The sequence below is a fragment of the Sinocyclocheilus anshuiensis genome, unplaced genomic scaffold (assembly GCF_001515605.1).
Source record: "Sinocyclocheilus anshuiensis isolate Anshui unplaced genomic scaffold, SAMN03320099.WGS_v1.1 scaffold1966, whole genome shotgun sequence".
Classification (NCBI taxonomy): domain Eukaryota; kingdom Metazoa; phylum Chordata; class Actinopteri; order Cypriniformes; family Cyprinidae; genus Sinocyclocheilus; species Sinocyclocheilus anshuiensis.
The window spans coordinates 395,165-418,019 of NW_015546147.1; the positions used below are offsets into that span (position 1 = coordinate 395,165).

The window sequence follows — 22,855 nt, forward strand, 5'->3', positions numbered from 1 at the left end:
TGTGTGTGTGTGTGTGTGAGCGTGTCTGTGTGCTCCAGTTTGGGGTGATTGGGTTAATCAGTAGAGCAGCTGATAGCTGGATGGAAGTCTAATTCTAGCAGTTACCTCTCTCTTCAGCAACAGGCCCGTCCTACCACACATTCACCACAAATTACCTGTTCCCACTCTTTCTTCTCAGCTCCAGGCTTTCTAATCGCTCCTCTCATCCATCACACACACTCTGAGATGCCAGTTGTAGTTTTAGACATGCAAAAGTGTCTTTTTTGCAGAAGTGTCATGCCACACGTTCACTTGGTCAGCCTCAATGAACTGTCAGGTTGACGTTCACCACAAACAGGATGATAAATGTGCAGAGTCTTTGTTAGAAAGGCCTGAATGATTCTCAGTGAGCTCTCACATCCTTTTAAACAATGAGCAGAATACACAGGCTCTCTATAGGCACCTGCCAGAGGAGTAGCCCAAATCCTCCCTGACCTGTCAGAGTGTCCAGGTCTGTGTAAAGCAGATGGTGGGAAATACTCTCTCGGTTGTATGGTGGCTTAAAGTATAATCTGTTTGCTAGTCTTGAATTATTGATTTAAAACCTGTTCGCATTTCTCCAAAGGCTGCTGATAAGCAGGACATTTTGTCAGTCACATCCCATCTGGCTTATTTCTGCATCAATTCTGCATGGTGCCTTTAACATTCATCCCTGTGTGACCCTGCCGGCCTACTCCACTCCTCCGTCAGCATTAGAGTTGAGGGATGCCGGCGCATGTAGCATCTAGGCTGTTTGTGCAATGGTACAGGTCGACACTGCCAGGCTGGTTTGCCGCCAACAGTCTTCATTGGCCAGCAGCTAATGCTGCCAACACCTATTCTCAACGGCAGCTGGTTCGGGTTATTTTTAAACTTTTGAAGGATGTTTTCAATGTAGATCAAACCTGCTCATATTCAGAATTACTGTCTACATGCCAAGTTTGGCACATGCAAGCAGTTCTCGCTTTCATTGTAAAGCAGGACATGTCTCACCATCTAATGCTCAATACCTTTGCTGGCTCAATCATGTCTTAGTCTTTCGTGTTTGCTGTTTTTCTCTCTTGCTTTTCCTTAACTTTCTAAAGGCCTGTTCATTCCACAAAAACTGTTTGCTGTAAAAATTCGGCGTGATAAACATTTTGAATGAACGGCTGCTAATGTGTCTGTTCAGACCAACACAAACAGTTGCATGCTGTCAATGCAACTGATTCTTTTACGGAGAGGTGTTGTAATCTCTTTACCATCAGACTGCAAATGAAGCTGGCTAACCAATAAGATTCACATGTACAGAGACACTGCTGTTACATAAAACTGTGACTTGGAGGCACTCACGGATGGACTATTTTGCAATCCAAAGCAGCTCTGCTGTCTCTGTACTCTTGTATTTGGTGTTATTTGATAAACAGTACCAAAAAAATACAAAAATCAGAATGGCTTTTGAAGATCTGTGTATACTGTAAATGCTTAATTTCCTCTCCATGACAAGTGGGGGTCTGAATTGGAAAACTGTGCAGTGCTTTGCATACCTTGGAAAACGGGGTATTTCTGGTTTTCTATAAGTGCCACCTGCTGTCAGAGACAGTTCATTCTTAAATTTAAAGGTTTGAAAACACTCATTGTCAGAATAGTAATGATCTCAAACATGCATCAGTTTGACTATAGCTATCAGCTAGAAGGAGTTGAGTAGACCCATTCTGTGTTCACCAAAATGTCAGCCCCGCAGCCTTGTGATTTCCATCTACCCTCCCTAATAAATCAATAAGACTTAGCATTAACCGGCAGTCAGCACTGATATAAGTTAATTTACACAAGCAGACACGGAGTGATGGAAGCTGATTGTAGATGGCCACAAGGGCAATGACTGTTTGCATAATCATTTCTATGTTGAATGAAAAGAGTCTTCAATTCAGAGTAATTCAGCTGTGAGTTAAGGCCACTCTGTGTGAGTGGCTTCTTGAGAGAAAGAGATGGTTTTGTTTTTGTATGTGAAGCATTACTAGTTCTTAATAGCAGAATGGGTGTAAAGTACTCTGGGATAGCTCACACACACAGGAACAGAACCCAATGTGTGCATGCATTTTATAGTGTCTCAGCACGTACCAGCATGTACACCCACTCAGAGTCTTTCATAAGGATCATTTGTTTTATTTCAGCATTGAGGTTCTCAACAATAATGGCCCTAGTTTAGAAATGGTTTGCCAAGCATGTTCAATTTAAAACCCTGTCAGTATTTCCACTTTGTTATGATGAGCCATCGGTAAGTGTGCCCATAAGCTGTCATAACATCTCGTAACCTTTTTTAACAGCCCATCAGTCAGAACTGCTTGCTTAGGACCTGTGGTGGGGGTTGAGGTCTGGCTCAGCAGTACTATAGGAGGGAAGTGCACCAGGAGCTTAAGAACCATTAAACATTCATTAATTTGAGAGAGTAAAAGAACGAAAGAAAGCAAGAAAAAAAAAACAGGAGAGAGAGGGGAAAATGAGAATAAACATAGGTCAGTGAACTGAAGATGTGTCTTTCTTGGTTGTCATTCATTCAGCTCATCATAGAATATCTGGCAGAATGAGTTCATTTATAACTAGACCTTGTTTCTCATAATTTGAAGATGTTTTCATTGTTGACAATCATGAAAATACTCAAGGATGGTTGTGTGAGTTGCCTCTCCACGCTCTACCACAATCCCTATATGGGATTTAATTCTAACAAACCTTAGATTTTCCTCACCGAAGCAATTATGTTTCTAGCTCTGAAAGTTAGCTATTGTTATATCTCTGTGTATCTCTATACTCATCATATCACTGAGTCGGGTTTGCTGAAAGTGACCAGTAACTTATTACTAGTGGTTGACTCAGGGACAAACATTGTATTAATGCTACTCTGTCTTACCGCTGCCTTTGATAAAATAGACCATGGTATCCCTCTTTCTCTTCTGGAACATTGGGTCTGCATAGCCTTAGGAAGGGCATAGCCTTACAGTGGTTTAGTTCTTGTCTTAAACATAAGAACTTTTTCAGTAGTTTTGAGCAAGTTCTCCTCATGTTAGTGGGGTTCCTCAGGGGTCTATATTGAGTCCGCTTTTTTAATCTTTCTCTTGGAAGTATTATTGGGCAACATAATATTACTTTTTACTTCTTTGCTGATGAAACTCAGCTATATTTGCCTTGGAAAACTGGTGACTCCATCCAGCCTTCTCTGGACTGCTTCAAGGACAGTCTTGGTTATCAAATAACTGTCTCCAGCTCAATAATGACAAAACTGAAATAATTATTTTGGTCCCCTGAAAACGAGATGTTGCCTGGTTAATGAGCTTGGTAATCATTTTCCTTCAATTTTGCTCGAGGTATGAAATTTGGGGGTCAATCATTTGTGTTTTATCAGGATTTGGAGAAAGTTATTCACGGTTTTATTTCCTCACGATTATTGTAATTCTGTCTATCTTGTTGATGCTCAATCTTCAGATGGTCCAGAATGCTGCTGCAAGGCTGTTAACATCAGCCAAAAAAATGCAATTATATCACTCCAATTTTAATCCCCTTCATAGGCTTCCTGTTTATTTTAGGATGTTGATTTAAGATGTTTGTTTTTAAAGCCCTTAATGATCAAGACCCATCGTACATTAAAGATCTTATCCTCCCTTACTCATCTAGCAGATCTTTAAGATCTTCTGATAAAGCACTTTAGCATGTCCCACAATCTTATCTAAAACTATAGGCTGATACAGGTTTTTTGGTCGCTGGCACTAGCCTATGGAATCAGCTACCTTGCACCTTCAAAGTTAGTAATTGTTTTATCCCTACTCTAATGGCTTAAGGGTTAGTTACAGTGCTATGTCTCTAATGTTTAAAGGTTAGTTATTATAATGTCTCTAACTGTTTGACAGTTAGTGTTGTTATATCTACACTCTAGTGGTTTAAAGGTTAGTTATTTTATGTATTTGGCAGTCAGTACTTGTTACATCTCTAGCAGTTTTAAGGTTAGTAATGTTCTCCAGTTTTTTGAATGTTTATGTTTCTGATGGTATATAGGTTAGTTATCATATCTTTAATTGTTTGGCTATTGTGATTATTTCAACTGTTTGTATGTTTTGTTGTTGTTATATCATTAACTGTATGAACTGCATATCAAATATTTGAAACCAGTTTAACAGAAATAAGCATGTCCCACAATCTTATCTAAAATTATAGGCTGATACAGGTTTTTTGGTCGCTGGCACTAGCCTATGGAATCAGCTACCTTGCACCTTCAAAGTTAGTAATTGTTTTATCTCTACTCTAATGGCTTAAGGGTTAGTTACAGTGCTATGTCTCTAATGTTTAAAGGTTAGTTATTATAATGTCTCTAACTGTTTGACAGTTAGTGTTGTTATATCTACACTCTAGTGGTTTAAAGGTTAGTTATTTTATGTATTTGGCAGTCAGTACTTGTTACATCTCTAGCAGTTTTAAGGTTAGTAATGTTCTCCAGTTTTTTGAATGTTTATGTTTCTGATGGTATATAGGTTAGTTATCATATCTTTAATTGTTTGGCTATTGTGATTATTTCAACTGTTTGTATGTTTTGTTGTTGTTATATCATTAACTGTATGAACTGCATATCAAATATTTGAAACCAGTTTAACAGAAATAGTCCTAGATAATCTGTCAAACGCTTAGCGGGAAATGGTTCTGCAATGTAAACAAACATTGCAGGACTCTCACCTTTACACATAATGAGGCGGCTAGGCCTACAGTGCACACCATGGCTCACGAGCTTGATTTCTGTTTTCTTTTTCAATGGAGAGGAGACTAACATCAGTTAGTTCTTGCTTTAGAGATATTAGCAATATTAGCTTTAGACACATTATTTTGTACAAATGCAAGAGTTTGTACAAATACTGTACACACACTCTCTTTTTGCATGATCCACCTTCAGCATTGCTGATTCTGGTTGTGTCCGAGGGCCAGGAGAAAATCTTATTAGCAGCCATTACAGAACGCTCTGCCTTCTTTCTCCTGCATTCTCTCTTTCTCACTTGTGTCCATCTCCCCCCTCCCTACATATCTCTAGCAATCTCTCTCTCTGTCCCTCTTGTCTGTGTGCCTCTATCCGTATGGATGCAAACATGCAGAGATGCACCTGGCGCTCTGTTTTACATTCATGAGTGAGTAAAGCCTGTAGCATCTGCACTTGTGCCTCCCCCACATGCATGCAAATGACCCAACCCAGAGAGTGAGAGGACCATAATGCCACACTGCCTGGTGTGCTGGTTTGCTTTGGCTACTTTCAGTCCACAAATAGTTTTTGGCGAGGTTGTTCACATGACCTGTTAAATGTGACACACCTAAACTGACACAATTGCATAAAACATCCCTACCCTGACAAATTCATCATAACATCAACACATTTTATCATTTGATGTTATATTTTGTTACTTTAAAAAATCAGAAGAACTTCAGACTTCAGGTCTTATGCATTAGCATTAACTTTGTTCAAAGTGTCACAATATTTCACGTCTAATGTGCAGTAACATATATTTCAAACAAATTTAAATTTGTACTTTCTGCATTATACTTAAAGGGGTCATATGATGCTGCTAAAAAGAACATTATTTTGTGTATTTGGTGTAATGAAATGTGTTTATGCGGTTTAAAGTTAAAAAAGATTCATGTCAAGGCCACAGTGAACTGTGGTGTGAATATAGTTAACTTTTATAGAACTATATTGCTTTTCTTTTAGTTTAGCAGTGATCTCTTATAATAAATGCCAGCTCATGTAACTGAATTGTCTTTCTTTGCAGCTCCAGTGGGTGCCGTTGCTGACAGACTTCAGGAGGAAGGATTCTGTGTGGGGATTTGTGCCCTCTCTAGACATTCCCATCACCCTGCACTTAGGAGACTACAACCTGGATGGCTTTCCCGATGCCCTCGTCATCCTCCGTAACACCAGTGCTAGGTAAGTCGGCATCAGTGCTGGGTAGCCAAAATCTGTACTCAAGTACAATATCAATAATTACGCAAGTAGGAGCAAAAGTAATGATACAACTGATTATTTCCACAAGAGGAAGAGAGCATCCAGTGAAATTACTGCTCAAATAATGAGTACTGTTTACATAGGATCTGATCAAAGTTCAGAATATAGCATTGGTGATGATAATGGTGAAAAAAAGTATATGGAGACATTATGAAACTATGAACATGTTTCACATGTTTCATATCTCACTAAAATACTAGATTTGCACATCATCTTGAGATAGATATACCAGAGGGCTATACCAATCTAAAGAGTAAAATACTTTACTTGAATGGAGGACCTACTCTTAAGAAGTTTTTTTTTTCTTCACACAAGTTACTTAAAGAAATTTGTCAGAGTACTTGTAGAGTGTTAAGACCCGCCTCTCGAAGGCAGTGACTTCTGTGTTAAAAAGTGAATTGCTAAATCAGTCTCTTTTCAGCAAGGTTTATAGCAAGATTTTTTTTTTTATCAATATTGAATCGTAGAGAAATAACCTGTTTTTTCTTTTAAAAGAAAAACTCTCAGCACCATATAACTGTTACATTTTTAAACCAAGCAAGTAGTGCTTAAACATTTTTGCAAACATACAAGTATTTTCTTCCTAAGAAACAAACCAGGGCTAAAACCCAACCTTTATTACTTTTCCTTTTATCTAAATAAGATGTTTTTGATAACACAGTAGCTGTTTTTCAAAGCACTGCATCACTTTATCCTTCTCTTTTTTTCTCCTTGAAAGAATTTAAAGCTTAAGTTGATGGATTCTTGGATGATCCTGATAAAGTAAGAATTTGGGGAACTTTCTACACTTTTGGGGCATTTTATGTTTTTCCTCTCTACTTATAATATTTCTACATGATGTTATTCCACCTTCTATCTGACCATGCTGCATTTATTTTGAATATTAATTTGCTTATGGTTGTGACATCAATTTCTGAATTACCAGTTTTTGCAGCTTTCTGTAAATGGACTGTGGAGATAATTTGCATGTGTTAGAGTATGTCTGTGATGCATCAAACATTAAAAAAAAAGATTTGGTTTTCCATGATATTTTCCCATTGAACAGCTTAAAATAGCATTTTTACATCATACATCACACTGCATTCACTCTTATGTTAACAGTGAATAAATGACAGTGTAAAGGTTGGCTAAGTGTTAGCTAAGTGTTGCCATCAACAAAAGTGATCGAGCAGGTGCCTGTGAAGCGCCAGAAGCTTGTCGCCCGTCTTCGATCTGGCCTGACCTGAGTAAGGACAGGCAGGCCTGAAAGAACAGCAGGAAGAGCACGGATGGATTAACAGCCCTCTGATTGAGATAAGATACTGGCCTCCAGGTGACTATGAGAGATGCTCCAGATGCTTTTAGAAAACAAAGACAACTTCACATCGTCCTGAAGGGCAGGAGATTTGTGTCCGGACTCAGAGAATCACACGAGTCGGTTTAGCCACACACACAGAATCCTAGAAAACGCTTTTCTTTTTTATGATCTGCTTATTTTTGGTCTTTAGTCTATGCTCTTCATGCTTAATACATTAGGTTGACCTAGTCTTTAAGTCAGTAGAGGCTTAACCTTCCACTCGTGTCATAAGGCTTTAGTGTTGCTATAGTCTCCTCTAATCACCCCACAGCCAATCTCATCATCAGCACTTCCATAAGTAATCAGGCAACATGCATCCAGAGACCTCAGAGATGCAGCAGAGTGTGTTCAATCGGCCTATTGTCATTACCGTGGCCTCTAATGGCTAAGATGCCAAGGAGAGTGATTTGATTCTCATCAGCCAGGAGCTGGATGTTAAAACTTCCTTTCCTCACAGATGGCCACTTTCTTATCTGACACTAATCTGAACCTTCTCATTAAAGACCACAGCATCTTTATATGAATCTTTGGTCTTGTTGTGGTTTACCTCACTTTCTGCAATGATATCATTAAGGACACACTTGGTTGCCTTTTTTCATTTAGTTTTTTTTCTTCCCCTCTTTCCCATTTCTTTTTTCACACTCTTGGTGGAATCACTTTAAGTGTCTTGTTCCTTCAGCTTTTGCTATTCAATCGAATAAAGCTTATTCCATAACTTTAATTCCATTTTTTACAGATTGAATGTGTATTTGAATTTTGATCAGAGACCAGATCAATATCTGAATAAAATAAAAAAGGCAGCATTTAGTGAACAAATATTTTTTATGTTGAATATAGGGGGCTAGTGGTTGTCTGAAGGGGGATGTGTTCATAAGTTCATGAATTCAGAGGAAGCATGCTGATATGTGACGGATTTAGATGAGTAATGTTGTGCCAGTTTCTTTCATTCTTTTTTTTTTCTCCCCCAAACCCTTTAAACGGCCTCCAGCCCATTTTGTGAGCAAAGGTTGTCATGGTTTCTGAGGTGATAGAGTGTGTTGGAGTTGGTGAGTGTTTTTTTTTTGTTGTTGTTGAGCAAGCGAGTGAGTGGGTGGGTGATAGAGTATACCCAACCAGCTAGAGGCATTTTCAAAGTCAAAACCATTTAAAAATTAAATGAGAGCTTCACGCTTGTTTTTAAATGAGGCATACATAGTCTTCAGCAGATATGGCGAGTGTAAAGATTTATACTGATCTGAATGTTTTGGGACCATCAGTTGATTAAAACGTGTTTGTATAAAATTCTGTGTTTCATCTTATTATCTCTTCAAGGGTTCTTCATCTCTCCATCCTCTTCAGCTTCAGACCGCCTCATCAGCCTCTCTCTCCACTTCTCATTGGACTTCTGTCACTTAGTCTCTAGTCTCTCTCTTTCTCTGTCATATCCTCTCTAGGCAATATAAGATAAAGGGATGTGGTGTAGGTGTAGATGCTATTTTTAACTTCTGTTGTGCTCTCTCTTACCAATTTGAAAGTTTCCAATTCAGTCAGAAATTTTAGATTTTAAATCATAATCATGTGCCTGGGTGGAAAGGAAATTTTAGCAGTTGTTACATTTATAAATCATAAGTCTTCATTTTGAAAGTTGCAGTTTTTTTTTCATCATTTACTCACCCTCATATTGTTCCAAACTTTTTCTTCTGTGGAACAAAAAGGATATATTTTAAAGAATTGTTTTTGTCTGTAAAATTGAAGTCCGTGGAACACACTGACTATCACTGTATGAATTTTTTTTTTTTTTTTTTTAATCACTAAAACATTTTTATTTTTCCTCAGAAGAAAGTAAGTCATAGCAGTTTGGAACGAACACAAAGAGCTTTTTAGTGCTGACGTTCTTATCACATTCACATCTGCCTCCTGTTCTTGAAGCAGAGAGCAGTATTTAGACTGTTAGATGCCCCATCTATAGCACATGGCTGTGTGTGGATGTACCACTGACTTACTGCTGGAGTAGTAGTATTTCTATGGGGAAGTCAAGCCTTGGTCCATCACTGACTACATGAGTCCAGTTCACATGCTGACACTGATGTGGAGGAGATTAAGTCGCTGTATGTTTCTCTCACTGACGATATTCTGTACCTCTGACATGCACATCCCCATTTTATCCTTCACTGTGTATAGAGATTGTTTTGTGTTTATAGTGTAAGGCCCAATCCCAATTCTACCCCTTAACCCTTCCCCTTTCCCCTACCCCTCCGTTTCACACGTTCACGTGAAGGGGTAGGGGTGTCTCGATTCTCTTTTGGTTGGAGGGGTAGGGGTAGGGGAAGAGCCAGATAGCCCTTCAAACGAAGATTTTTCGGGACCACACTTCAAACGAAGGGGTATGATTTATCTCAGCGTAAACCGGCTTCAGCGGCAACATGGCTTCCTGAGCAAACAAAAAGACACATAAATGTAAGCATTTTTGGCATTAATAAAGATTTTAACGAAAAGTAATCATTTGTTTTATGTTACATTCAATCGTGAGTTTATATTTACTCAAAGGTCATGTTACTCAAAGAAATGTTTGCAAAAAATCGCTAAAGTTTGCTAACGTCATATCATTACAGACTGCACGATAGTGCCACAGCATATTTTCATGTCTGATCAGGGTCATAACCACCATAGACATTGACACCGTAGACATTGAGGAGGGCTAATACCCCCAATAATTATAAATCACTAAACCCTTTTCTCAAATATTGCCAATTTGAGAGAGATAGAGAGATGAAAGTTACGTGTATGCGCGTCTGTGCGTTTCTCTTTTTATAGTGAGTTTACTTCAAAAACTGATTTTATCCTCTCGTTGCTGGAAAATATAATGTGGCAATTCAGTATTTAAACTGTTATTAATAAAAGTTGTGGGGCAGCGTTGACAAGTTTCTTTGCTCCTGGATGTGTGAGCTGCGCGATATATTTTCACCCCTACCCCTTGACACTCTGTTTCAAGGGACAAGGGGAAGGGGTAGGCGGAGGGGTAGGGGAAGGGGTATAAAATAGAATTGGGATTGGGCCTAAGTCACTGAGTGTCACTTTCTGAGAACATGACTGTGGGTAAGGAAAAGCGGAGTACAGTGTCTTTTTCAGCTGAAACAATATCAACATTTTGAGAGATTTAGAATTTGCTTTATAGCTTTATACTACACTGATCTCTCGCTTTCTGCACTTTGAAACTAGATATACACCAGAGACAGTTTAAGGAGGAGACAGACAACTCATAGAATAATGATTGGAGAAATCATGTCTCTCAGTATGGTAGCTGTTAGAATGGAGGTCTCGTGTGTCAGTTAAGAGCCCAAAATCTTTTCCATATAATTTGATTTCCGTCAAGCAAATGTGTGCATTAACTGGATCAACCTGAAAAAAAAAGTTTTTTTTTTTATTTTTAAATTTTTTATTAAATATGCTTTATTTATAGCTTTATTTATTTTTGAGATTTGTTTATTGAAAAGTTGAATAGGAGTGCAAATATTCCTGTTTTTTTTAATTGCTTAAAAAGACGATTAAAAACAAACAAAAAAAGTAAAAGCCATAAAGCAAAGTGCTTTGAAGTTTTTTCAGTATCTAAAGTTCAGGCTTATTGAAGCTGCTAAAGTTATCCAGAAAGTGAGTTTCTTTCTTTCTTTCATTCTTTTTCTTTCTCGTCAGTGTTGCTATTTGATTAATAATGACATCATAAACAATGGCAGGTCTGTTAGGCTGCATTCATACTCCAAGTCTGCACAGATCTACATGTTTTTTGGCATAATATTTTGCTCGCCTGTCTACTGTACATTCACTGACAGTGACAATATTTAATATCTTGCCAAGGCAAGCATTTTGACCACAAAATGTATTTAACATGACAAGTGAAGACACAGAGCAGCTGCCTGTCCTGAATTGAGTGTCAAAGTACCAGTACTTTACCTCAGAAATTGCTGCTTTGAAATACATTATTGACACGTATTCTTGACTAACAGTTTTGAAAATGTCAGTCTTCCCCCATTCAAGTACTGTATATAGGAGCGAAATGTGTACTGTATGTATCGGCTACATAGAAAATAGCTGCCTTAGGGCATTGCTATGATATCTGCAGTGTGAATGGACTTGCCCAAAATTGACATTGCTACACATGCATGCACAGAACTGATTCTGTGGCACGCTTTCACACAATTTACACACATTTACTATGGATGTTTAACAGTGTGACTAGGCATGACTACAGCCATCTCAAGAGAACAAAGTGCATTCTCTTTCCTGTCATTTTCTTCCACCTACTCTGCTGCTTCTATGTCCTCCTTCAGCTTTGTTTTCCCTCACTGCTGTTCCCTCCTGGTCTGATTTGGATAGAGAGAGAGAGAGCAAAGATGGTTGAGAACAGCTAAGCAAGCATGCTTTTCAATCTTCTCTTTATCAGCAGATTACATGTCAAATGCCTGGCCCATCTCCTACACACTCCCTTCCTTTCCCATCCGGCTCTCCTCCGCTCTGGTGTCCTGCCCAGGTGCTTGTTTGGCTTCAGATGAAATGAAGAGCGGCAGAAGTGCTTGGTCATCAGCCCTCTGACTCACCAATAAAATCACTTTAAGAGGGCTAAGAAGAGGACTCGCTTTGTTCATCTTCACACGGCTCTGCTCGCATTGATTTTTTGTTCACTTCTGGCCGTGTAAATAATACACAATCACAGCATCTCGGCCTCATTAGATCACACATTCTGCAGAACGAACACATTGATCAGAATTCTTTAGCTTTTCCATGGATCCAAGGCTTAAGATCTCATCATTAGCGGCAGTGTGATCTTGTCCCTCTGATACAGCTTTGTTAAGAAGTTGTGTAATCATTTTCCACTCAAGTATTCTGCACTGATGCAGAGATTAACCTTTGTGGTAGCCTCAAAAGCGAGAGAGTGACCTCTGACCTCAGAGCTGAGGGTGAGATTATGTAGACAGCAGTGAGACTGCTCCATGGCCCCTCATTTTCATGCATCTGGCGAGGACGTTGTTTAGCCTGATAAAACATCTGGACACAATGTTGTTTTCTGGAACGCATCCAGCATGTCAGAATTTTTCCCTTCCTAATGGTCACATTCAGGTTCAGCTCAAGTAATTCCCACTGTGTATGGAGTCTATTTGCATATAGTTTGCTTCTTGATAGAAAGAATTAGATTTTTACATCTGTCATATATTTTATCGCTATGTCATGAACAAAATGTCATTTTCTTACCTGTATAGCACAATTGTATATATTATATTATAGAAACATTTTTTTACAAGAGGATTTTTGAACCCTGCCTGTTTGCCATACTTACTTACAGGACAAAACTAAAGTTCATCTTAGCTTTAGGAAACACTTAATATCAAAACAAGGGATAGCAACAAATTACACAGTCTAACCTGTGGCATATCACCCTGTTAAAAATGTTCCTTGAATACAGTCTCATAAGCAACATTGTTAACTGTGTCGCTTTTATTTTGTTGACTGTACTTTAAAGAATTTATAAAAAATATAATAGGTTAAGAGCAGAACAGATTATGAAAATGTTTGGTTTTCTATTCATTCATTATTCATTCATTACATTTATTAGTCTCTCTCCATCAGTCTTTTTAAGAGGTGCATATCGCAACATAGAGCTCCACTCTGCTCTTGGCACACAGTTAACCATCCTCCGGAAATGAAGTGGCTGCTAGCTGTAATTAAATCAACTTTCCTCTGTGTTTGAGAGGAAAAGAGAGAGACACATTAGACAGCAGCTCATGAGAATAAAGAATGATTACAGTGAAAAGATAAGGGCAGAGGAAAGGAGCTTGTTTGTGCATTAAATCAAAAACGAATTTAGATTTGTACACAGAAACAAGTATGTAAGCGCAGTGTGTTTGTGTATATATGTCCCTATACTTGTCAGTGACTGTGTCCATATGTTGGTTTGTGTGTTGAGATAGAAGAAGGGAAAATAAACTACATTCCCATTGGTGCATGCTGAAGTCTCTGGCTGTGGCCGAACATGATTGAGTTTGCTGAAGGCTACTCCTGTTACTCACCTCATCCCATCGGATGCGCCAAACTCCTCCACTGCCTGCCAGCAGCCCAACCTCTACACACAAGAGGGCAATTAACTGGGTGTTTCCCAGTTCCTTCGTGCTCCTCCTCTCTCTCGATCTGTTGCTAACTCCCTCTTTCTCTCCTGTCACTTTGCGTTGTACATCAAAGTCATTCTCCCGCCATGCAAATGACCCACTCGATAGGACTGCCGCAATGCCGTGGGCTAATGGTCCCACCCCCTCCCCATTCCTGCCCATTTACGCCGAAAATTAATTGACATTCTGCATCAACAGCCTCAGGATGCCCTCCAGAGCTTGTCAGAGAAGAGGAATAATGTGTTGATCTATGACAGAGATATTTGGAAGGGCCCAAAGTACGTAAAACTGACTCATTTTAGTTTTATTTTAGATATTTTTTTTTTAAGAAATGGCAATTGGCTGCGTCCCACCAATGAGGCTAGACATCAATGAGGCTTAGAGGACCTCCGCTCCTGCTAAGTCCTGCAGACCTAATGAATTTTAATGCAAAGGACACCATTGAAAATCAAATTTATTTTTATTTGTCAATTCAAATAGAATCAGCAGAGGAAAGCACAGCTAAACAGCCGGAGGGCCGCACTGAAAATCCATTTGTCATGTACGTGAGGCTGCGGACGAGACCATAACCAGGCCTTTGCTCGTCTATCTCTCTCCACCTCTTGTCGCTCTTCCCTACCCACCAACAGAGCTGCCAAAAACACTTATCTGGTGATTAGAGTGGACTTGATCCAGATGTTACAATTATGAAGTGCTGGATCACATTTTGTCCAACATCTTTCTGACATCTCTATCAAGGATCTTTTCATGGCGGTTCAGATGTAGAGGAGCTCTGTAATGAGATGTGTGGTGGTGGACTCCAGCTCTCTCGTGAACACAGGTGGGGTGTAGAGGTGTGAGCTGAACTGTAGTCAGGCAGCAGGTGGATGCCCATCATGTGGGCCAGCAGGTGTGTTCTGGCTTTTCAGAGCTCCTGAGAGACTTTATCATACTCTCGCTCGCTCTATTTCTCTCTCTGTGTTTCTGAACTGTTCTAATCACCTCTCTGCTTCGGTGTGCAGGTGCAAAAACAGGTGATGCCTTTATCTTAAAAACAATTGCCTCTTTCATCGGAATAGCTGGAGTTTCTACATCCACATTATGATTTCTTCCATTCATTGTTGTACAAGTGGTCCATCTCCTCCTAATACTGTATCTGCTGGGATGGGGGTTTGAGGCTCCACTCCAGCTGCTTCACCACGATAATTTCCTGTCATTCTCAACTCTATCTGGCATAGAAACCACAAGGTTGCTTCATTCATTTTTGAAGGGATAGTTGACAATTCTGTCATCATTTACTTGCTCTCATGTTTTTCAATCCTCTATGACTTTCGTTCTTCTGTTTTTACGTACGTAGAATTAAAAACATACAGGTTTGGAAGAACATGAAGGTGAGTACATTTTCTAACCCTAAACTATCCCTTTAATTTGCCTTCTAAACTGAACTCAGTCAGATTAGAAAATCTGAATTGCCCTTTAATTGGGGAGTGTATGAGTTTGACTATGGGTTTGTATTGCATAGCTACTGTGTAATGCCATTCAAAATAGCGTTAACTATTGCTTCAGAGGATGGCATGCTATATGAACAGGCTGGCTCAGTGCACCACTGTAAGGTGAGAAATGAACAGAAGAGCAGTCCCAACCAGCAGCCATTATTCCCTGAAAAACACGTCTTTAGCCACAGGAAGCCCCTGCACAGCTCAACGAGCAGTATTACTTTTCAAAACCTCCTGCTGGGGTGAAGTATACCTTTACAATGCTTAGAGGGGGCCAGAGAAGGAGAAAAGGATGGAGTGATCAACCATTGGTCTCCGGAAGCGTTGAAAGCTGTGTGAGACGAGAGGAGCGAAATCAGAGAGATCCATTAAGCTGAGCTAATGCATGTATAATTGAATGCCATCAATTGCACACTTCTTTATGATGTCAGGATTACCTCTTTTTAGAAGTGCTTAAGTTTTATGAGGAACAAGACGGAAGACTCCCATGAGGAGTGTGGGGGAAGACCTGGACACACGCATTGGGACATGATTGCATTTGCTATTGCTTCGCAGTTTGAGGTAAATGGGTGTGTGTTTGAGGTAAAAGATGGCTCATTGTTTATACCAAGTGCATCTCACACCTGCAGTGCATGAGACCTGATTTTTTTTTTCTCACATCGGCAGCGGCCTCATTATTTACCATATATCTCAATGCTGAATTATTCGTACATTGAATTTTTTGGACTGGCTGAGCTAGGGCTCAAGCTCAAATCTATAGCTGCTGCAGCTGCACGGGGCTCTGTTGCTAGGCAATGGCCGTCCATCTCATGAGCATGTGTTTTGAAATACTTGTCTCGTTGTCAGTCAGGATTAGTTGCAGTTCCACCAAGAGTAGAAAGACGTCTTCATTTCATGAAGATGGAAGATAAATGTGAATGTGTCAATATTTCACACTCCTTTCAGAGCATCAGATCCATCGTGGTGGACTGTATTCCCATTTACTTTCAAGATAATATGGCATCTGAAAATCGCAGCAGGCGATTAAAATTTAAAGGCCTGTCAAATGTTTAAGCAAAGACTTACTTCCTTCACTTTAGATAGGAGGGATTAATTTGAAAGGTCTCTAAAAATCTGCATTAGCCGATTGGGAAAGACGTGCTCAATAAATGTCTTTCCAGTTATGTAGCTTTCTGCATTAAACAACACTCTTATCTAAACTGATCCACTTCCCATTCTCTGGTAATGATGTTCTCGTTTGTTCATGCAGTCTACATGAAGCACTTGGAGTCCATGGAGAGCTTGTAGTAAGCATGGTTGTTGTCGGAGCTGATTAGCCCAGCAATGCGCTGAAGCATTAGCATGTCAGTTCTGCTGTTGTTCAGTTTGCTTTCTGAAGCTTTCTTTCACTCAAACTATTGAGTGCCATTAACCCTTCTTTCCTTACAATGTAGCTCTTTCACTGAAAACTGCAGGTTTGTGCAGTTGCAGTCTATCTCTCTATCTATCTATCTATCTATCTATCTATCTATCTATCTGTCTATCGTTCTATCGATCTATCGTTCTATCTATCTACGTATCTATCTACCTATCGTTCTATCTATCGTTCGATCAGTCTACAGTTCTATCTATCAATCTGTCATTCTGTCCATCTATTAGCTTTCCATCTGCTCTATCTAACTCTATTTCCTTAAATTGTTATTATAATTGTGATTCTGCATCCTGTTCTGAATGACACACAACTCTGGTTCAAGATTATTTTTTAAATTCCTGTATACAGTATTTTCTTCCTTTTTCTTCTTTATTCAGAAGCATACTGTTTCCAGTGAGAGAGCAGAGGTAGCGAATGATTGAAACGCCATCCACCCTTCAGACTGCTTTGTTTTTGCCCTCGAGAGCAAATTGAAAAAGAAGTAGACCAACACAAATGGCGACAGAGAGAGAGAAAGAAGCCTCGGGAAGAGTGGGTGGACCAGTATTGAAGAGATGCCTGGGGGGACGATATCTCTCTGCTTCTGTCATCTTACCCCTGAGAGAATCTCCAGACCTGCCGCCTGCCGTCCCTCTCGACACGCCTGTCTTTCTCTTTCTCGTACCCTGCTTGTGCTCTGGATAACTGACGTCCTCAAAAATTCACATTTTGATGCCTGCACAGCGGTCAGGAAAACAGCACAGTCAAATCCCTCTTTTGCCGTAGAAAGAGAGAAAAACAAAGGGAGGTTGACAGAGTTGGAGGGAGAGGTCAGCCTGTGGGCTTGCCTCTGTCCTGCTGTTCCCTGCTGGGTTTGCCATGGTGTTGGGTCCAAAGCTCCCAATTAAGCGAGGAGCGTGTGTGTGCTCATGGGTGTGCAGTTGGCACAGCGAGCCACTGGTCATGACTGTGCTCCAGTGAGAGAGCGATAGGACAGGAAGGAGGGCCTGCATGCCCAGTAACCAGACGCACACACTCATAATGACAAATACTGTATGTACTCTCACACACCCTCCTAAAATACCACTCTGGTTCACACACACAACTGTCTATGTGCTTTGAGTACAGTTGCTGCCCAAAAGCACTGATGTGTTTCAGCTACTAGTCTTTAAATTGGCAGTCATGACAGTTTTACAGCCAAATACATGGACAAAAACTTTCCTTCTGTGTGCGGCAGCTGGTTAAACCTGCGAAGGCACCGGTAAAGCAGCTGTTCTCAGTGCTGCAGTAAGTGTGGTGTCAGTTAATCCTGTGAGGGGACAAAGTCTGCTTGCTTGGCTGGATGACTTTGGCAAAGCCCTCCCCAAATCGGCCTGCGCTGACGGGTGGCCAGGAAAGGTGCACAGAGGCTTTGGCTGTGAAATGCACAGATTAGTGGACCAAGCTCCAGATTGACCAACACAATCCGCGCAGAAAGTCTCATCACCTGCCAGACCAGACCGGACATCTAAACCGGGAAATTCATTTTCATGGTCCAAGTTGAATTTGAGTTTAAAGCATTAATCACATTATTTGCGGTTGTAGAAAAGGTGCTTATGTGTATTGAGCAGAGTAGTGGTTGTATTGGGCTCCATTAGATCAGCTGAGTCTGACCTGTCAATCATTTGGGTTAAGATGGATAAAATCACTGAATAGACCTTAGTCAGGGTAGCGCTATATTTAATTTTTTACGGGAATGAATATGAGGCTGTGATGGATGGAAGTACAGTGTGCTGAATGTATTGTACTGTTATTTGACAACATACCGATTGTTCAGCTGACTAAACATCTTTCTGAAAAGACTTTCAGTAGACAAGAACGCCATACAACACAAAAAAATGCCTAGTTTGCTTCTACAAGTGTGCCATTTTGTTTCTTTGTGGCCTCATTTCTTGTACTGTAAGTATACACAAATACAACCAACACTGTACACTTATATATAGTGTAGAGAGTAAGAAAGAGATATACTGTCATTCAGAAGTTTACTTTTTTGTCTTTTTTCTTTTTATTAAAGCAATTAATATGTTTGTCCTGCAATGACACATTGCATTGATCAAAAGTAACACTAACAACACTTCTAATGGAATAAGAGATTACTATTCCATCATAGAACCCTGAAAAAGAATGCCTTACGGTTTCCACAAAAATATTAAGCAGCACAACCATTTTCAACACTGATAATAAGAGATGTTTCTTGAGCTCCAAATCAGCATATTAGAATGATTTCACATGACACTAAAGACTGGAATAATAGCTGCTGAAAATGCAAAAATCACATAATCAATTAAATGCAGCCTTGGTGAGGATAAGGGACTTCTTTGAAAAACATTTAAAAAAAACAACCCCAAACTTTTCAATGGTAGTGTACTGATATAGATTTTACTGTAAACATCATTTTTATAGACTGAGAAACAAGTCAATAATTGTCCGTGGTAATCAGCAGTATGCTGCAGTTGGTAGAGCTCAACTTCTTTTGAAGCTGGAACATTTGTTTATGTAGCTCAATCTTTTTATGTAGGGTGGCACAAGAAAAAGCATTGCCACCCCAGGTTTATCCCAGGATAAAATATAAATGTAAGCAGTGTTTTTACTGAATTGTAGCAGCTGCGCTTTAATGTGAAGACATAAAAAAGATGTACTGCGAAAAAATGTCAAGAAAACACTGCTGCTGCACGGCTGCGCGCTCTGTGGTCAACTTCATGGTGACTCTTCATGAACGGCTTTTGGTGAGTCAGAAACCCACAGCATAACCCTTGTAGCCGGGTAGACCAATTCACAAACAAACGTTTCATGTATATTCATCACTTAATCATGTATATATTTGACATCCGAAAAAATAAAACGGAAAATAAAAGCGGGAGTTGAGTAAGAAATCTAATCTTAACTAGACTGACCTTTTTTAAAGAAAAACTTTGTTAGCTTGGCTAATTGACATGGTCTTTTCTTAAAATTTAAAATATATGGTTGCTTGCGTGTTCTGGCCTGCCATTATGCCTACAGACATTACTACTTCTGTTAAGAACTTGATGCACTAAATCTGTGAGAGATATATATATATATATATATATATATATATATATATATATATACAGTATATTATATAGTAGACCTACTCTAGCGAGTTACAGTGTGTTTAATGTTTAATAGACAGTATCTTGGTGCCCTGGATATGGATATTTTGTTATTAAGGATCCAAGCACCAAAGGTGAACTTACTCTGTAATTAATTTATGATGCAAATTCTAAACTAACAGCCATTTCAACTGAAAGATGAAGATATATTAATGTTGTCCACTAGAGGGAGCCAGAATCTTACTAGAGGGGCACAGGATATATTTTAATCCCAATTAAAATTTTTCTATTAGCTGCCATCTCTTTGAATGCAAATAAATGCATAGGTTTAGTTCATTTGTATAAGTATGTTGTACTGACAGTATAGATTTATATAATTAGTGTACAGTGAAATCTGTGAAATGTAGATCATTAAATTTAATTACATTTTTATAGACTCTTAATAAAATATTTTCAAGTTGCCAGACTTGATTAAATATATTGCTATCATTTTAAAATGAAGAGACAATTTTATATGTATTTTTCAAGATAACATATATTATAACATTTTTATAAGACACTTATTTAATATTGTGGTATGAATAATAAAACAAACACTTATACTGCAAGCATTATTATACATAACTGTAGACATAAATTATAAAAAAAGCCTTGAGATAAAGGCTTCAGATAAAGTTTTGAGCTGCAAATATCTTCACATTCATTTGAAATTGACATCCTGTGGCATGCAGTTTGTCTAAATATAGAATGTTGAATAGAAGTCCACACTTACACCACATATATTATGATCACATAGCTTATGACAGTAAACACGTTTAGAGGGCTATTTCTGACTTCTCATTTAAACCGTAAGTTTTCTTTTGAAAATCAGTTGCCCTTTTTGACAACTGTGTTGATGTAACCCGTTTCATTAAACCCTATCTTTCTGTGAAGATTCAAGATGAACGCATTATGAGATTCATTTCAGTTAGATCGCTAACCATGCACCTTGGACCCTGATGATTGCTGCTTGTGGCTATATTTTGTTTTTAAATCAAATTCTTCAAATGTATGTTTTGTGCACGTCCCAACTGCATTTCCTTCTTCTGAAAGCAAGGAGAAACAACAGAAGGAAGACAGAGAAGAAAAACCTTCATGCAGTTTCTATTTTTAGCCTCACACACGCCCAGGTCGAAATTGGCGTAGTTCTGAGAAGTGTCACATGGTAAATAAAGGTATGAAACGAGAGTCCTGAATAAAGCAGAGGGCTGACAGATGGGTTGTTGTGCAATGCAGAAAAGCATCTCATTTCATAATTCACTGCTGCCTCACAGATCCACCTCCCCCACACTCAGCACTGAATTATGGGGAGGAATAGGTTTTGCTTAATTGCCTTATTCGGGGATTGAAAAGTTCAGTGCGTAAGTTTCAACCTTTTTTCCAGTCTCACTGGTTCATCAAGCCCTGTGCTCCTCTACTGTTCTCTGCGGTGTGCATGTATGCGTCTAATATTGTCATTGAAGAAGTGTTCAGGCTCAGACATGCTCTTTAATTGGTCAAAGTTCAGTGGTTCGCTATATGCTTGCAAACTTAATTAGCAAGGGTTACATTTAACATGACACGGTGTCTTTGCACAGTTTTTTAGCATTGTGTTTCTCAGATCTACTCACATTAACGGTCATTTTCCTCTTTCTTTCTGTCTCAGCAGCACACAGCAGCAGGCGTTCCTGTTGGAGAATGTGGCGTGTAATAACGTGAGCTGTCAGGCGGCAGGCCGCATGTTCCGTGTGCACTGGGAACAGTCAGACCTAAGTGCCATCCCCAAGGCTGTTGTGGCCACATTTTTTGACATCTATGAGGACGTAAGTGTTGGCCTTTTCCCCTTGCTTTTGACGCTTTAATTAAATCGCTGACTCTACTTCAATCTCCCTCCCTTTCTCTCTCGCCGATCACTCTTTCTTCATCTCATTGATGTCTCTGTGACCCCCATTATACCAAGCTTTAGTCATTATCTGATTTGCTTTGACTGTAATGTTGTCCCAGTGGTGTGACACAGGCACGCTCTTCTTTTGACATTGAGAGTAGAGAACTACACAATCTACATTTCCCACAAACCTCGGTCTCTGATGCTTCACACCCTGTCATACAATAATATAGCAGTCTCTGTAGTCTTAAGAGCTGTTTGGTCTAAATCTGATGTGAATAAGTGTTAGTGTGGCTAAAATAAAATAGAAATGTTATATGAAAATTGTAAACTAGATAATTAGAAATGTTGTCTTGGCGACTAACTAATAAAAAATAAGTTTTGTAAGTTTATAATAAAATTACTAAAACTTAAACTGAAATAAAAATAAATTTACGCTATAGAGTTTTTACAAAAATGAAAACGACAAACATAACAGACAAATATTAAAAAAAAAAAAATTAAAATGGAAATCTTAAAATGTAAAAATAAAAGCTAATTCAAAATATGATAATACAATATTAGTATAAAAATAATACTAAAATAACACTGAGAAGCGCACAACATCTAGCAATGCTTGTTTATGAGACACATGACCCAAGCACTTATTTTATTTCATATTTTATTAGTCTGTGATTTATTGATATATTTTGGCATCCAAACAATTGGAAAAAAAATTGGAATGTCATGTTCAAAATTTTTAGATGTAGTGTCAAGAGGTTCAAATGGTTGTCTTGTTATATTTTACATTCTTATTTTACCAAAAACATTTTCCTACAGATTTTAGAATGGCTGTAAATAGGCCTTAAGGATTTACTTTTGGCGACTAAAGCTTTTCTCCTCCCTTTTTATTTTCCATTCTGTTTGTCTTTTGTAATTCACTGCACTGTTTCTGGTGATTAATATTAAGGGTGTGCTTATGGTTTGAGGCGTTTTCTGCTTTTCGAATTTTAAGTGGAGCTTCCCTGAGCAGCTCTATTTCTTCTCCTTTGAGCTGTGTGTGTCTCACTGGTGCTCACGGTTTGTTATAGATTATTGATTTCTAAGTGTCCTTTGATCAGATGCATTGATTCGGACTGTTCATTCTACACAAGGCTCACACATGAATGTGTCTAATGCCTAGTATCTATATACAGTATGGGTTAATCTCACAGAAATGTTCAAGTTACATTTCACCCCAAAATCAAAAGAAAAAATTGCATATAGAAAATGTGCCTTTTTCTAACCATTAAGATTTTTTTGCCTTGTGACAATTGTGTTCATGACATTTGTCCACGCATAATTCATATAACCATAAAGCATTCAGATATTTTAATTAATACAATTAATAATTGGAAAACCAATGTCACCACAATGTGCAAGTACTTTACAATTTAAATATACGATATCTTTCAAAAGTTTGGAGTGGATAAGATTTTATGCTGTTGGCAGAAGTCTGTT

General features: G+C 38.8%; 1 protein-coding gene across 1 annotated transcript in view; it reads left to right on the forward strand.

The window, feature by feature from the left end:
- The window catches only part of LOC107701234 (T-cell immunomodulatory protein-like), a 134,528-nt gene that overhangs the window by 65,611 nt on the left and 46,062 nt on the right, over positions 1 to 22,855 (forward strand). The window contains exons 10-11 of the mRNA XM_016503194.1: positions 5,796 to 5,950; positions 21,161 to 21,314. Of these exons, the coding sequence (XP_016358680.1) occupies positions 5,796 to 5,950; positions 21,161 to 21,314 (309 nt within the window). The remainder of the gene's footprint in view (positions 1 to 5,795; positions 5,951 to 21,160; positions 21,315 to 22,855) is intronic.